The sequence below is a fragment of the Hyperolius riggenbachi genome, chromosome 3, assembly GCF_040937935.1.
Source record: "Hyperolius riggenbachi isolate aHypRig1 chromosome 3, aHypRig1.pri, whole genome shotgun sequence".
In the NCBI taxonomy this organism is placed as follows: Eukaryota; Metazoa; Chordata; class Amphibia; order Anura; family Hyperoliidae; genus Hyperolius; species Hyperolius riggenbachi.
In genome coordinates, this window is record NC_090648.1 from 47,970,681 (window position 1) to 47,987,636 (window position 16,956).

Sequence of the window (16,956 nt, forward strand, 5' to 3'; positions counted from 1 at the left end):
GTCGTGTACATTTTCGCTTATAAGTAATTACGGTTTGTAAATGCAATTGATTTAATTGTAAGTTCGCCTAAAATTTCGTGTCAGTTTTGCATAATTGTGTGCTGACTTTGGCAGTGAATAGCAAAGCCCCCATACATGGTAGTGACACCACAATTGCTACATATGTTAAGAAGAATAGCGGGTACAAGTCAAAAAAAGAATTTTCCAAAAACACCTTGTATCGATTTTAAAAATGCAAAAAAAACCCCACATTTAAATTTCCACCCACCACTGCGGTTTAAAGGACCACTCTAGTAAAAACAGTAAGCAGCTTAAATATCCTCATGGGGGATTCTTAGGGTTTTCTTTGTTTTCAAAAGCATTTTCTGAGCAGCAGTTCAGGAGGCGGTGGTGGACCAGTTGCTCCAAACACAGACACGTTGCTGTCAAATGAGGTAGTAACAATTTATTCACATATTCCTAAAAACAACTAGCAACACGTTTCACGGGCATAGTCCCGCTTCTTCAGTCAATAAACAACAGGAGTATCACACAGCAAGGGGTTTAAAATCAGCTCTGCACAGAGGTGCCAAGCTGATTTTAAACCCCTTGCTGTGTGATAGTGATGCTCAAATACCCCTTTTTAAAATTCGAGTTTGGTCGAATTCGAATAGTAAATTATTCGAGGTAAGTCGAATATTCGAGTCGAATAATTTTTACTATTCGATTCGACCTCGGACTTCGAGCTCACTATTCGAGTCGGTATTCGAGCTCACTATTCGAGCTGACTATTCGAATTGGCCTTAAATAGCTTCCAACACTTGTTTTGAGGGTGAATGATGCAAGAAACATCTTTTTTTCCAAGTAACAACAGCAAGTGATTATGTGGGGATGTTCCTTTAAAAAAAAATGTGGAAAGAGAAGTTGTGTCCTTAATTTTGTTCAGTAGTGTTACTGTATATACTTGTTCTTCTTCTTCTTTATCTTTCTTCTTCTTCTTCTATATTGTCTTCTTCATCATCTTCTTCTTCTTCATCTTCTTCATCTTCTTCTTCTTCTTCATCTTCATCTTCTTCTTCTTCTTCATCTTCATCTTCTTCATCTTCTTCTTCTTCTTCTTCATCTTCTTCTTCTTCATCTTCATCTTCATCTTCTTCTTCTTCTTCTTCTTCTTCTTCTTCTTCTTCTTCTTCTTCATCTTCTTCTTCTTCTTCTTCTTCTTCATCTTCTTCATCATCTTCTTCATCTTCTTCATCATCTTCTTCATCTTCTTCTTCTTCTTCTTCATCTTCTTCTTCTTCTTCATCTTCTTCTTCTTCATCTTCTTCATCTTCTTCTTCTTTTTCATCTTCTTCTTCATCATCTTCTTCATCTTCTTCTTCATCTTCTTCTTCATCTTCATCTTCTCCTTCTCCTTCTTTTTCAATATCGTCTTCTTCTTCTTCACGTATTTCTCTTTTCAATTTTTTTTTTAAAGAAATGCAGCTATTTTTGAGCGTAACAAATAGCTGGTGGGCGCACGCATGTTGGAAGCGCCATTGTATGTGCTCCCTGGCAGTGGAAACACAAAGACAGCAGGAGGTAAATTCAGCAGCAGGAGGAGGAGGATGAGTGTGTGGCAGCAGGCAGTCAATGAGGCAGGCAGCTCGCCGTGACATAATAGCCCTGGTACCTAGCGGTGATACCAGGGCTGTAAATAAACACAACAGGAGGTCCCAGACAGCGGTCGTGCAGCCCACATTGTGTCCAATACACAACTGGGACAACACAGTTTTCAACCCGGGCACCTCCGAAAAATTAAACCTTTTTTTTTTTTTTAATGGTTTGTTTGGTTTTGGTTTTGCAACCAATATAGCTATTGTTTGACGTAATAGCTGGTGGCAGAGTGGCAGCAGAAGGTAATTCTGTGTACCCTGGCAGTGGGAAACACAGACAGACAGCAGAAGGGCAGTACACAGCAGCCCACTGTAGGTGTAAAATGTGTGGCTGCAGGCGACGTAATAGTCAAAGTGAACCAGGCTGGCTTAGTGAGCAGGAGCCAGGAGGTGGTAAAGGGTGGTAAGGCACATTAACGATGGTTCCGGCAGCCAGTTCATGTCCCCCTCTCGCCGACAACAGGGGCCAGGAACTCGCCTTCCACCCACGCCTGGTTCATCTTGAGAAACGTCAGTCTGTCCACAGACTTGTGAGACAGACGTGAGCGTTTCTCGGTGACCACGCCACCAGCTGCACTGAAGCAGCGCTCGGACAGCACGCTGGAAGGGGGGCAGGACAGCACTTCCAGGGCGTACTGTGCCAGCTTGCTCCAGATCTCCATGCGCTTGACCCAATACTCCATGGGATCAACAGGGGCATCGCTGTCAAGCCCGCTGTACGACCCCATGTAGTCAGCCACCATGCGGGTCAGGCGCTGGCTGTGACCGGAGGAGGATGCTGCTGCATGCATCTCCTCTCTAGTCACTGCTGCCGGAGCCTCTACAGTCCTGTAGAGCTCGTGGCTGAGAGACAGCAGGTCTGTGGGGCGCTTGCTGCTGCTGGATGCAGGCACCTGCTGCTGCCTCTGTGCTCGCTGCTGGACAGTGGGGGTGGAAGGCTGGGGGAAGGCTTCCTCCAAGCGCTCAACAAGGGCCTGCTGCAAGCTCCTTATTTGTTGCGCTGGGTCTCCTCCTGCAGGCGGCAGGAACTGGCTCAACTTCCCCTTGAGGCGTGGGTCCAACATCATGCTGATCCAGATGTCCTCCCTCTGCTTCATCTGGATCACCCTGGGGTCCCTGCGCAGGCACGTCAGCATGTGCGCTGCCATTGGGAAGAGGCGGGCCACGTCTGCTGGCACATCGACGTCAGTGCTGTCCTCATCCTCCTCCTCTGCCGCCTCATCCTCTCTCCACCCCCGCACCAACTCAGCTGCGCTGTGCTGATCCCCCTCATCAGCAGCCAGGTCAGGGACCTCCACCAAGTCCTCCTCCTCCTCCCCCTCAGAGGTGGACTGCGCAGCTGGTTGCCGCTCCTGCTGGTCCAAGGCTGCCGCTCCCTGTTCCAGCAAAGCATCGAGGGCCCTGTTCAGCAGAGAAACCAGGGGCACCCACTCGCAGACCATAGCATGGTCCCTGCTCACCATGTTTGTGGCCTGCAGGAAGGGAGCCAGCACAAAGCACACCTGCTGCATGTGCCTCCAGTCATCATCGGGGACGATGGACGGGATGTTGCTGGTCTTGTCCCTTCTCTGAGCTGCGGAAACAGTGGCCAGGGCAAGGTACTGTTTGACAGCGTGCCTCTGTTCAACCAGACGCTCCAACATCGCCAGGGTGGAGTTCCAGCGAGTCGGAACGTCAAGGATCAGCCGATGGCGTGGCAGATCCAGCTCCTTTTGCACGTCTTTCAGGCTCGCACAGGCTGCAGCCGAGCGCCGGAAGTGACGCACAACATTCCTTGCCGTTTCCAGCAGTTCGCCCATCCCCTGGTAGGTGCGCAGGAACTTCTGCACCACCAGGTTCAGCACGTGGGCAAGACAGGGGATGTGGGTCAGGTTTCCCCTGTCTATTGCGGCAACCAGATTGGCCCCATTGTCGGCCACCACCTCTCCGACTCTGAGGCCTCTGGGGGTCAGCCAAATCCTCTCCTGCTCCTGGAGTTTGGCCAACACATGGGTTGCCGTCAGCTTGGTCTTCCCAAGGCTGACCAAGTGCAGCAGCGCTTGGCAGTGGCGGGCCTTCACGCTGCTGCTGAGGCGGGGGGTTTGGCCAGGTGTGCCGGAGGATGGCAGAGGATCGGAGGAACCTGCTGCAGTTCCCCTGACCCTGCGGGGTGGCACCACCCACTGTGTTGCTGCTGCTGCTGTGCCCGCTGCTGCTCTCCCATCCTCACCCCTTTCCACCAAGCTGACCCAGTGGACAGTGAAGGACAGGTAGCGGCCTGTCCCGAAGCGGCTGCTCCAGGAGTCCATGGTGACGTGGACCCTTTCACCAACCGCGTGCTCCAGCCCTCGCTCCACATTGGCCATCACAAAGCGGTGCAGTGCAGGAATGGCCTTGCGGGCAAAGAAGTGTCTGCTGGGGAGCTGCCAGTCTGGGGCTGCGCAAGCAAGCAGCGCACGAATGTCGCTCCCCTCCTGCACGAGCGTGTACGGCAGGAGTTGGGAGCACATGGCCCGTGCCAGCAAGCCGTTCAGCTGCCGCACGCGACGGCTGCTGGGAGGCAGAGCCCTAACCACCCCCTGGAAGGACTCGCTCAAAAGGCTCTGGCGTGGCCTTTTGCTGACACGGGAATCAGCAGACACAGCAGAGGAGGCCACTGAGGACTGGCTGCCAGAACAGGCCTCAGTGTCGGCGGCAGGAGTTGCAGAGGGGGGAGGAGCAGTGCGTTTCCGCACTCCTGCTGGTGCTGCTGGAGGAGCAGGAGGGCGGGTGGCTGCTGTTGCTGCTGCTGCTGCTGAAGGCTGTGCAGTGATGGGTGTGGTGCCACTGCCAGCACCAGATGCCTTCAGCCTCTGGAACTCCTCATGCTGGTGGAAATGTTTAGCCGCAAGGTGGTTGATGAGCGAGCTGGTGCAGAACTTTAAGGGGTCTGCACCTCTGCTCAACTTCCGCTGACAGTGGTTGCAAGTGGCGTACTTGCTGTACACAGTGGGCATGGTGAAATATCGCCAGATTGGTGACTTAAACATCCCCCTACGGCATGGAAGCGCTGCTGCCTGTCTCCCTGTGGTGGTTGGGGGGGGGGCTTGGGGGGCTTGGGTGCGGCTGGTGGTGGTACTGGCAGATGCTGCTGCTGCTGCTGCTGAGCCTGAGACACCAGCAGGCTGTGGGACCTGCCTACTGCTGCTGCCAATGCTTGCAATGATGCGCCTCCTTGCAAGGCCCACAAGAGCATCCTCCTCCTCCTCCTCAGAGCTGCTGAGGACGACATCCCCTGGAGGTGGTGGCACCCAGTCTCTGTCTGTCACCGGGTCATCATCATCCTCCCCCTCCTGAAACATGTCCTGCTGGGATGAGGACCCCCCAAACTCCTCTCCTGATGCATGGATGGGCTGCTTGACTGTCGCCACAGTCTTGCTGTCCAATCCCTCATCCCCCAAAGTGCCCATCAGCATCTCCTCCTCAAAATCGCCAACAACAGCAGACAATTGACTCATGATGCCTGGGGTCAAAAGACTGCTGAATGACAGGTCGCCAACTGACGGTGAACTGGCCTCCTCCCCAGGCCCTGCTGGGCGGCTGCTGCGAACAGGGGTGGTGGTGGTGGTGGTGGTGGTGAGGGTGGAGGCCTCGGATGCAGAGCTGATGGCGGGCTGCTCATCCTCCGTCATGAGTTGCACCACAGTGTCTGCATCCTTTTCCTCAATGGGACGTTTCCGACCCGGCTGGAGGAAAATGGGAGCAGGTGCTACACGCTGCTGCTGCTGTGTCTCTGCAGCGTGAGTTGCAGATGCTCCTGCTGGGCGGCGCCCAAGGCGTCCACGGCCAGTGGCTATGGGAGGAATGTTAGCCACTGACGCTGCTGCTGCTGCTGCGGAACTGTGCATGGTGGCGCGGCCGCGGCCGCGGCTTGCCACAATGCTGCTCCCTCTCCTCCTGATTCCCTTGCTGCCCTTCCCCTTGCCCAAACCGCGCTGGCTGCCACTTCCAGACATCTTAAATGTTTTGGGCGTATAGACAAAAGTTTTGTAAAAGGGCGGGTGAAAAGTGGGGTACTTTAATGGAGTGGGTTGGTTGGTGAGGTGACTGAGTGAGTGTCCCCTAGTACAGTAAGTAAGTAGTAACAGTCAGGAAGTACAACTAGCAGTTACAATAATCAGTAGTAATCACAAGTAAATTTAGTGTGTGTACACTCAGACAGTGAGTGCACGCACGCAGGAGCTAGTAGCCTATGGACAGTGACTGAGTGTCCTAGACTCCTAGTACAGTAAGAGTAAGTAGTAACAGTAAGTAGAACTAACTAATTACGATAATCAATCAGCGATCAGAAGGAAATAGAGTGTGTGTTGTGTGTGTACACTCAGACAGTGAGTGCACGCACGCAGGAGCTAGTAGCCTATGAACACAGTGACTGAGTGTCCTAGACTCCTAGTACAGTAAGAGTAAGTAGTAACAGTAAGTAGAACTAACTAATTACAATAATCAATCAGCGATCAGAAGGAAATGGAGTGTGGGTGTGTGTACACTCAGACAGTGAGTGCACGCACGCAGGAGCTAGTAGCCTATGAACACAGTGACTGAGTGTCCTAGACTCCTAGTACAGTAAGAGTAAGTAGTAACAGTAAGTAGAACTAACTAATTACAATAATCAATCAGCGATCAGAAGGAAATGGAGTGTGGGTGTGTGTACACTCAGACAGTGAGTGCACGCACGCAGGAGCTAGTAGCCTATGAACACAGTGACTGAGTGTCCTAGACTCCTAGTACAGTAAGAGTAAGTAGTAACAGTAAGTAGAACTAACTAATTACAATAATCAATCAGCGATCAGAAGGAAATGGAGTGTGGGTGTGTGTACACTCAGACAGTGAGTGCACGCACGCAGGAGCTAGTAGCCTATGAACACAGTGACTGAGTGTCCTAGACTCCTAGTACAGTAAGAGTAAGTAGTAACAGTAAGTAGAACTAACTAATTACAATAATCAATCAGCGAACAGAAGGAAATGGAGTGTGGGTGTGTGTACACTCAGACAGTGAGTGCACGCACGCAGGAGCTAGTAGCCTATGAACACAGTGACTGAGTGTCCTAGACTCCTAGTACAGTAAGAGTAAGTAGTAACAGTAAGTAGAACTAACTAATTACAATAATCAATCAGCGATCAGAAGGAAATGGAGTGTGGGTGTGTGTACACTCAGACAGTGAGTGCACGCACGCAGGAGCTAGTAGCCTATGAACACAGTGACTGAGTGTCCTAGACTCCTAGTACAGTAAGAGTAAGTAGTAACAGTAAGTAGAACTAACTAATTACAATAATCAATCAGCGATCAGAAGGAAATGGAGTGTGGGTGTGTGTACACTCAGACAGTGAGTGCACGCACGCAGGAGCTAGTAGCCTATGAACACAGTGACTGAGTGTCCTAGACTCCTAGTACAGTAAGAGTAAGTAGTAACAGTAAGTAGAACTAACTAATTACAATAATCAATCAGCGAACAGAAGGAAATGGAGTGTGGGTGTGTGTACACTCAGACAGTGAGTGCACGCACGCAGGAGCTAGTAGCCTATGAACACAGTGACTGAGTGTCCTAGACTCCTAGTACAGTAAGAGTAAGTAGTAACAGTAAGTAGAACTAACTAATTACAATAATCAATCAGCGATCAGAAGGAAATGGAGTGTGGGTGTGTGTACACTCAGACAGTGAGTGCACGCACGCAGGAGCTAGTAGCCTATGAACACAGTGACTGAGTGTCCTAGACTCCTAGTACAGTAAGAGTAAGTAGTAACAGTAAGTAGAACTAACTAATTACAATAATCAATCAGCGATCAGAAGGAAATGGAGTGTGGGTGTGTGTACACTCAGACAGTGAGTGCACGCACGCAGGAGCTAGTAGCCTATGAACACAGTGACTGAGTGTCCTAGACTCCTAGTACAGTAAGAGTAAGTAGTAACAGTAAGTAGAACTAACTAATTACAATAATCAATCAGCGATCAGAAGGAAATGGAGTGTGGGTGTGTGTACACTCAGACAGTGAGTGCACGCACGCAGGAGCTAGTAGCCTATGAACACAGTGACTGAGTGTCCTAGACTCCTAGTACAGTAAGAGTAAGTAGTAACAGTAAGTAGAACTAACTAATTACAATAATCAATCAGCGATCAGAAGGAAATAGAGTGTGGGTGGTGTGTGTACACTCAGACAGTGAGTGACCGCACGCAGGAGCTAGTAGCCTATGGACAGTGACTGAGTGTCCTAGACTCCTAGTACAGTAAGAGTAAGTAGTAACAGTAAGTACAACTAACTAATTACGATAATCAATCAGCGATCAGAAGGAAATGGAGTGTGGGTGTGTGTACACTCAGACAGTGAGTGCACGCACGCAGGAGCTAGTAGCCTATGGACAGTGACTGAGTGTCCTAGACTCCTAGTACAGTAAGAGTAAGTAGTAACAGTAAGTAGAACTAACTAATTACGATAATCAATCAGCGATCAGAAGGAAATAGAGTGTGTGTTGTGTGTGTACACTCAGACAGTGAGTGCAGTGCGCACACGCAGGAGCTAGTAGCCTATATGAACAGTGACAGTGAGTGTCCCTACGGGTACAGTAAGAGTAAGTAGTAAGTAAGTACAACTAACTAACAATAATCTATCAGTAATCAGAAGGAAATAGAGTGTGTGTACACACAGACAGTGAGTGAGTGCACACACGCAGGAGCTAGCTAGTAGCCTATAAACAGTGACAGTCAGTGAGTGTCCTACTCCTAGTACAGTATAACTACAATACTATTAGTAAAGGACAGCAGAAATACTGGTATAGATGAGAGAAATAAACAGAGGACAGCTGCCCACAGAGGCAAGGCCCCCCTGAGGCCTAAACCTGTAAGCTTGCAGCAGCTGCCTGTCTCTAATGTAACACACAAGCTACTAACTAAAATACAATGTCTATCTAACTAACAACAATATAGGTGTATATGGCAGGTGTAGGTGAGCAAAAACGCTAGGTAAATGATCACAATAGAGCACTTGCTAAGCCAAAGCACAAAGGAGCAACTCTCTCTCTGTACAAGTCTCAGGCAAGCATGGAGAAACGGAACATGGCGGCCGCTATTTATAGGGTAGGGGCTGGCCAGGGTCCCCCTCTGTGATTGGCTGCCGTCAGAGGGCCTGGGAGCCCTCTGATTGGCTCTAAGGACATCAATCTGGGCTATGACGCTATTCGAGCTCGGTACCGAGCTCGAATAGCGCCGGGTTGCTCGAATAGCTCGAATAGAGAATGGGCTATTTGAGTGTACTCGGATAGCCCATTCGAATAGCTCCAGCTATTCGGAGCTCGAATACCGAGCTCGAATAGCTGAAAAAGAGCTCGAATATTCGAGCTACTCGAATATTCGAGCTCTGCTGAGCACCACTGCTGTGTGATACTCCTGTTGTTTATTGCCTGAAGAAGCAGGACTATGCCCGTGAAACGCATTGCCAGTTGTTTTTAGGAATATGTGAATAAATTGTTACTACCTCATTTGACAGCATCGTGTCTGTGTTTGGAGCAACTGGTCCACCACCGCCTCCTGAACATTTTAGACGATTTTAGCATATTTTAGTCTATTGGCGTCTCTGTACATCCTTACAAATCAAGATATCCACCCATGATGGAGGGGTGGTACACCCTCCTTTTCTTCTATCCACAGAGAGCGACATCTTAGTCCTGAGTGGGGACAGGCCTAATCTCCCCACCTGCCTTTATAGTGGTTACCTTAGGGGTAACCCAGGTTTGTAAGTATAATACTTATGATTCGTTATTCCTTCCCTGTTCCAATACTTACTACACTATATTGGGCTCTCAGTTTTCTTCTTTATTTTCTGAGCAGTAGTTTAACTGTCAAAATAGTTAGATACCAGCCAGCTCACTTGCACAATATTTTTAGACTTAGCAACTGCTGTTCAGGAGATGCTTTTGAAATCAGAAAAACCTGAGATTCCCCCAGGAGGAGATGGACCAGTCCAAAACCTGTCGGTTCTGTCAGATTTTAACTGCTTACTTTCTTTGCCGGAGTGGTCCTTTAACCACCTTAGCGGTATGGACGAGCTCAGCTCGTCCATCACCGCCGGTGGCTGCCGCTCAGGCCCTGCTGGGCCGATTTGCTCGCAGTAAAAAGCAGCACACGCAGCCGGCACTTTGCCAGCCGCGTGTGCTGCCTGATCGCCGCCGATCCGCCGCGTGCAGCGGCGAAAGAGGGTCCCCCCAGCCGCCCGAGCCCTGCGCAGCCGGAACAAATAGTTCCGGCCAGCGCTGAGGGCTGGATCGGAGGCGGCTGACGTCAGGACGTCGGCTGACATCCATGACGTCACTCCGCTCGTCGCCATGGCGACGAGCAAAACGAAACAAGGAAGGCCGCTCATTGCGGCCTTCCTTGTTACTGCGGATCGCCGGAGGCGATCAGAAATATTGGTTAGGAGCGCCCTCTAGTGGGCTTTCATGCAGCCAACTTTCAGTTGGCTGCATGAAATCGTTTTTTTTTTTATTAAAAAAAAACCCTCCCGCAGCTGCCCTGGCGATCTTAATAGAACGCCAGGGTGGTTAAAGGATCAACATAAACTTCAGGATTGGTTGGAATAAGTTATGACACAAATATACATTTTGTTACTGCAATTAAACATGGTACCAAACAAATAAAAAGCAGTCTGTACACAAAGGAAAAAGATATTCACCTACCAAAAACAGATATATCAGTTGAGCATGATCCGTCTGAGCAATCAGCGTTAAATGATCCCTGCTTTGATGAACAACCTGTAAAAATAGCAATACACAAGCTATTAATATCACCATAAAGCAATGATAAAATTAATTGCTTTTTCTAGCTTTTGAAAAATGCACAGAAATGAGTAAAGTCTTTGGCTTCAACACAGCATGTTCGCTGATGATAACATTATGGTTCTGATCAACTTTCATTTTGCAGACCGTTATGTCTTTATGTAGGAGCCTTTAAGAGTCTATTCAGCAGTCATGGATTTCCCTCCCTTGTTCAGGCATCCTAATATGATCACTAGAGATGTCGCAAACATCAAATGCGAATCTGGAGAACCACCATAGACTTCAATGGGCAGGCGAATTTTAAAAACTACGGAGACTGTTTCTGGCCACACAAGTTATGGAAAAGTTGTTTTAAGGAGTCTAGGGGGGGGGTGGGGCATGCCAGAGGGGGATCCATGGCAAAAGTCCCAACAAAAGTTACAGAGTTGATGCAAAGTCGGGTTTTAATCCCTGAAGGGCAGGAATCACATTATGCACAGCTCTGGATGTTAGTGGGCTGTGTAATGTCACACACAGAGAAATGCAATGGAACTCTAAGAATACAGTGAAATAATAATGCACTGGAGTGATTCTATGTTTGCAACTTAATGAGGTAACAGCAGTAGTGTGCACACAGCTCTGGGTGTCAGTGGGCTAGGGAGTGTCACACACACAAAAACCACAGGAGACCGATGTGCTAGCCCTCAAAAAGGGCTGTTTTAAGTGCTTTCCCAGCAAGTGAAGAACAAGGACACAGGCCTAGCTAATGCTTTCCCTACCTATCTGCAGCAAGTCTGTCCCTGCTCTCACTAACAGTCAGCAGCCAGCAGAGAATTAATCCAATATGACCACCGCAGCTGCGTTTTGATAGGGGGTGGGGGGTCCAGGAAGAGGTGATAGATGATTGGCCGCCATGTGTCTGCTGACTGTAAGGGAAGGGGTCAAAATTTAGCTCAATGATGTACAGGGGGCGGGTCAAGCACGCCAAATGTTCGCTGTTTGCTGTGAATACGAACTGCAGAAGTTCACAGAATACTGTCTGCCAGCGAACAGTTCTGGCCATCTCTAGTTATCACCTGTTACTGTTCTCCTGAACATCATTGCAGAGTTGCGCATGTAAAGATCCTGCCAAAATGACAACAGACTGTTACCTAGACAACCCCCCCCCCCCTCCCAGGCATGTTAACTCAATCACATAAGGGGCCAAAATCTAAAACACAGTCTAAGTTGCAGACCAAGAAGGGGATCGATTGTGCAGCACTGATCTTAAAATTGATCCCTTTCTCAAATGGTAGCAGATCGGACATGCACGGAATTTCTTGCCTGTGTGATGGGAAGATTGCGTGGTGCGTATAAACCTTTATAGCTTACAATGATCTCCAGCACGAGAAAACATTACTAAATTGTACTGTGCACTCTTTGGAGGAGTCCTGAACCTTTTAGCAGCTTCAAACAAGATGACTTGTGCAGTGTAAACCTTTAACGAGATATCTCATTTCTCTGCCTAGTGCAGGCAAACAAGTGCATGGGAGTGAGAAGCTATATTTACCTGCTCCTGACGGTTTCTTCTCTTCCTTCACCGGTGGCTCTGAACTCTTGGCAGATCTTCTGAGTTCCAGTCACATCTGATCACATGATATGACACGTGATCGGGATCCAGGACACCATGTCACCATTACAGCGCCACCTGGTGGTGGAAGAGGAGTGATGGTAGAGATGGAAGATAATCTTCCATCACCCTCTTCCACCACCGGGTAGCGCTGTAACGTTGCCATGCTCTCCTGGATCTGATCACATGTCAGATCATGTGATTGGCACTGTGGAGACCTGCCGGGAGTATGTTGCCGCTGTCGCGTGGAGTAAGAAGAAGCCGATCCAGCCAGGTATGTATGAGCGCTTCCTGCCACCAACCCTACTCTGCCGTCGCCCTTAACCTCTGCCAGACCAGGGAAGGCATACTTCTCAAGCGGCAGGAAAAATTCGACCCTGCAGCCAAATAACATTTTACTTTATTTGGCTGCTAAGGGGTTAATCAGAGTTGGCGGAGGAAGATTGCTGACAGTGTTGTAAAGTTGTACAATACATTCCATCTCTTATCATGATCATGATTATTCTACACAAAGTTCCATCTAGATAGCACCACATGTCACATGTTCAGAGGCATCTTCTTTTGTTAAAATGAACTGCCTGAAAATTATTTTTCCCGAAATCCACATGGGTGTGTTTAATAGTGAAGAATATAAAAATAAAAAATAAGGAATTCAGTTTATCAGCCCAAAGTGTGCATTAAATTTGTATGTTGAAAGTTTCTGTAGAGTTGTGGAGAAAAAACACAGGAAGATCCGGCAGCCCGATCTGGTGCAATATCGTTAGGTCACCAGAGTAGAGAGAAAGGAGAGTAAGAGATATACTCAGAAAGATGGATTGCTGTGTGAGCCAACCACTCGTTAGCACGCGTGGTAAATACGAAGGTGGTCGCTGCTGCAAAGAAAGGATTTTGGGGTTCCAGGAGTTCCTCCTAGGACCAATCCCCCCTTGACTAGGGGTATGAACTAGGTACTATAGGAGACTGGAGGCGCCCATTGTTGGAAAAATATAGATGTGGATCTACAGTATAAGGCAGTATCCAAAAATATAACCTTATGGGTATCCTACCTTATGGATGTCTCTAGGTCAGAGAAAAGGAAATGTGTAGATCATATATATCCTGACATAACAATGTTTGGAAGCACAAGCTACTCCAGCAGGAGGCCAGATTACTGACCTGAGGAAGTAGCTCTTGTCGTGAAACGTGTTGTCAAGTGCAATAATAAAAAAAACAAAAAACGATTTGAACTATATCCTGATCTACAAATTTCCTGTTTCCTGACTGAGACATCCATAAGGTAGGATACTTATAAGGTTATATTTTTGGATACTGCCTTATATATCCACATATGTTTTTTTTTTTTTTAACAGCAGCGCCTCCAGCCTTCTATAGTACCAATGTTAAACGTTTGCCTCCCATGCACTTTTGAAATTCACAAACGTTGGTATACTTTTGATAGACTATATCTTTCTTTGCTTTCTTTTTTACTCTACTATGCATTATGTATATCCCACCGGTTTTGATACCACTTCCTATAATTAGGAGTTTAAATGTTACATAATAACAGAGGCTAAAAAGGAGAATGTGGAGTCTATAGATAGAAAACAGAGTGTTGGCAGAGAAGTGAGTGACGGGCAGGACAGCCAATAGGGTGTGAGGAGGGTTGTGCTCTATTATGGGGCAACACATGGTGGTGTGTGTTTTTTAGATGTTGTGCCAATAAAAGATAATAGAGATGGTAAATTAAAAGCTAATCATTTTGAGTTGATGAAACATTTATCATAATATCATTCAAATTTGTGCAACTAGAATTAGACCTATCAAAAACATCAGCTACTGCATTAGAAATAGTCAATTTCATAACTTAAACATTTAAATAGAATTAACATAAAATGTGCATCACCTCAAAATTATTGGAAGCAGGAAATTCGGGTGCGGGCGGCTAGTAGTCGATTTGGGCGCCCCATAGACGCTAATGCAAATATTTTTAATACAGCTTATAATAAAGCAGAAATCTGGTTGCCCGAAAAATATTGTTTTCAACATTAGAACATTAAAGTTTTTGAAATATGTTATGGTTTTGAAATCTGCAACGTTATAGTTTTTTTCATATTATTTTGTTATTGTTATCTTTTCTACGTTTATAAGGGGGTTTTTGAAGGGGGGAATGGTTAGGGTTAGGAGTCTGGAAGGGTGTTTATGCTGGGGGCGTGGTTAGTGTTAGGCACCACCAGGGGGGTCTTAGGGTTAGGCACCACCAGGGGGGGTCTTAGAGTTAGGCACCACTGGCGGGGGTCTTAGGGTTAGGCACCACCAGGGAAGTCTTAGGGCTAGGCACCACTGGGGAGGTCTTAGGATTAGGCACCACAGGGGGGGTCTTAGGGTTAGGCACCACTGGGGGGTCTTAGGGTTAGGCACCACCAGGGGGTCTTAGGTTTAGGCACCACCAGGGGGGTCTTAGGGCTAGGCACCACCAGGGGAGTCTTGGGAGTAGGCACCACCAGGGGATTCTTAGGTTTAGGCACCATGAGGGGGGTTCTTAGAGTTAGGCACCACCAGGGAGGTCTTAGGGTTAGGCACAACCAGGGGAGGGTTCTGTCTGAGAGTAGGGTTAGGTTAAGGTGAATATTTAAATAATGAAATGGTTTTTAAAGTAAATATCTTTTTTTTTTCCATTTCCTTTCTGATTTAAAACTATACTTAGCATTTACATGTTTTCGGCTTCACTTAGCGCTTAGTTGAAAATGATCTTTATCATTTATTACGATTTTGTTTTCCACCCGCACCAATTTTTCCTTGTGCCTCTATTTCATGCACGAAAATTATCAGCATCTTATTGACCGTTTCTAAAATACAGAATATGAAAGCTACTAACTCTATACTCTTATTCCTTCCATTTTCCTGACACTTGCCACAATTAAACCACCATTTTTTTTAATTTAAACCACAACTTATTTTTTGCTGCCTTGTTCTTTAGCTGTTTCCTTGCTGAAAATATTGCCAGTTTGTATAACTTTACAACCAGTGAACTCTGATCTTGCAAGTTATATATATGGCCCTTCTGAGAAGACATTGTACATGATATGTCTATTTATGTAGATGCATGTATCATGTTTTCAACATGCCTTAAAAAGTTTATTCTTTAGATGTAGTGATGAGAGACTAGAATTTTAATCAGTATATTAGGCGTGATGTCTCAGGCACTGTAGCGGTAGGCTATGAGTGTCATTTATAAGGCTTAGAGCCCATTTCCAGTGTGATTTCACATTGTGAACATTTGTATTAGTACTAAAAGCAATGCAATTGCAATGGAATAGTTTCTATCAAACTTATTTTTTTGTTGTTGTCCTTCCTGATCTAAAAAATAACAACAACAACAACAAAAAAACATCGGCCAGGTTGCTGCAGATTTTTGCATCACACATTAGTTTCACATGTAATGACTGTCAGTTACGTTACACATACGCTATGTGAAAATTTACATACAATTTCACATTCAATACCAGAAAAATGCATGCAAAATGTAATATCCTTGTGGAAAAGGGCTCTTAGCTGTATATATATATATATATTTGTTAACCTCCTTATCAATAACCCTGAGTCAGGAAAAAACACAGCTTAGATTGGAAACCTCGTGCCTGACTCATGGTATGGCTTTGTAACGCACCTCCCTGAGAATCCAGACACCGGCAGCCATTCTCCTTCCTGTCCTCCGAGGCTCTGGATCCCGCTGGTGAGATCGCCGTCTGTCGTCATGATGACAGCTGGCGATCTCACTATAGGGTTGCAGCGCCACTTGGAGGACGGATGGAGAATTGCAGTGCTGGATCTCAGCGAGGTAAGTAAATGCAGGGGCTGCTGCAGGCTCTCTGGGTGTATGAATTTTGTTCTTGCTTTAAGGGTCTAAAAGCTAATAAAAAAGTACTGCTTTGATACCCTAAAATCAGGGAATAATCATATCACCAGGGTGGTTAATAGAGCATTGTTTTATATGATTTAACCATGAAAATTTGCAGTTTTTACAAAATAAAACAGGACAATATTTTTTATTTGAGTTTAGAGCATTTCTCCCTCAGCAAGTTCTTGCTGTCTGCCCACTCCCATCATCCCCACCCCAATCAGTCTGCCAATATAAAAGGCAATAATTCGACAGGAAAACATGACTTTGGCTCACAGAGAAATCCCCTCCGCCTTCATAACCATGTGGCTATAGGGGGAGTGTTTCAGGCTGACTGGGTGTGAGCAACCAGCTATGAGTCCACGAGAATCTCTGAAATGGTGAAACAGGAAGTTCCTTTTTTATTTTACAAAACAAAAAAACTTTTGACAAAACTCTTTTTGCGTATTTAATAAAATATTTTACAAAATTCATTGTATATGGCTAATGATAAAGACGACAATCTGCAAGTCTCCAGAAAAGTTCAGTAATTTCTGTAATAATGATGCTTTGGCACTGATTGGACCATTCCCAAGCTGCGTACATCTACATGCATAATTCTGCATCACTGTATATTGAAAGAGAAAAGAAGCCGGCACTGTACAGCTTGTAATTTTTGGTGAACCAATATGTGGTGGATAGATGCTTAGGGTAGGCTATTTCCTCTTGTGTTAGCGTGCTCTGTGTGTGCCAGAGGTAGACATCACACTGTATAATCCAGAAAAGATGAACATCCCGCACAGCTATTACACTAAGATCAGCTTTATTTAGATAGGCTCCACATCAATGAGAAGGGTGTTAAAACATGCCCATAACCTTCCCTATTGTTAAGCTGTGGGGCAGGGTGAGAGCAGCACCTGCCTAATGTCCGTTTTGCCTACTCGGCATCCTCAGAGGCTATGCGACTGGCACATATGCCTGATTGGCGATTCAAATAGCTCAGGGAACTCTCTCCACGTCCACTGTCATGTACCGCGTGACTCCGCAGCACATAGAGCATTTCTCTCTACCTGGATATGCCTTGCGTTCCACCGC

The 16,956-nt window shown here is 46.7% G+C and overlaps 1 protein-coding gene across 1 annotated transcript in view; it reads right to left on the reverse strand.

Annotated features, from left to right (window-relative positions):
* Window positions 1–15,740, reverse strand: part of LOC137562088 (serine-rich adhesin for platelets-like) — a 61,298-nt gene extending 45,558 nt beyond the window's left edge. Inside the window, exons 1-2 of the mRNA XM_068273425.1 lie at window positions 15,652–15,740; window positions 11,946–12,001 (exon numbers count right to left, since the gene is read on the reverse strand). Coding sequence (XP_068129526.1) covers window positions 11,946–12,001; window positions 15,652–15,740 — 145 coding nt within the window. The remainder of the gene's footprint in view (window positions 1–11,945; window positions 12,002–15,651) is intronic.
* Between the last annotated feature and the right edge of the window lie 1,216 nt (window positions 15,741–16,956).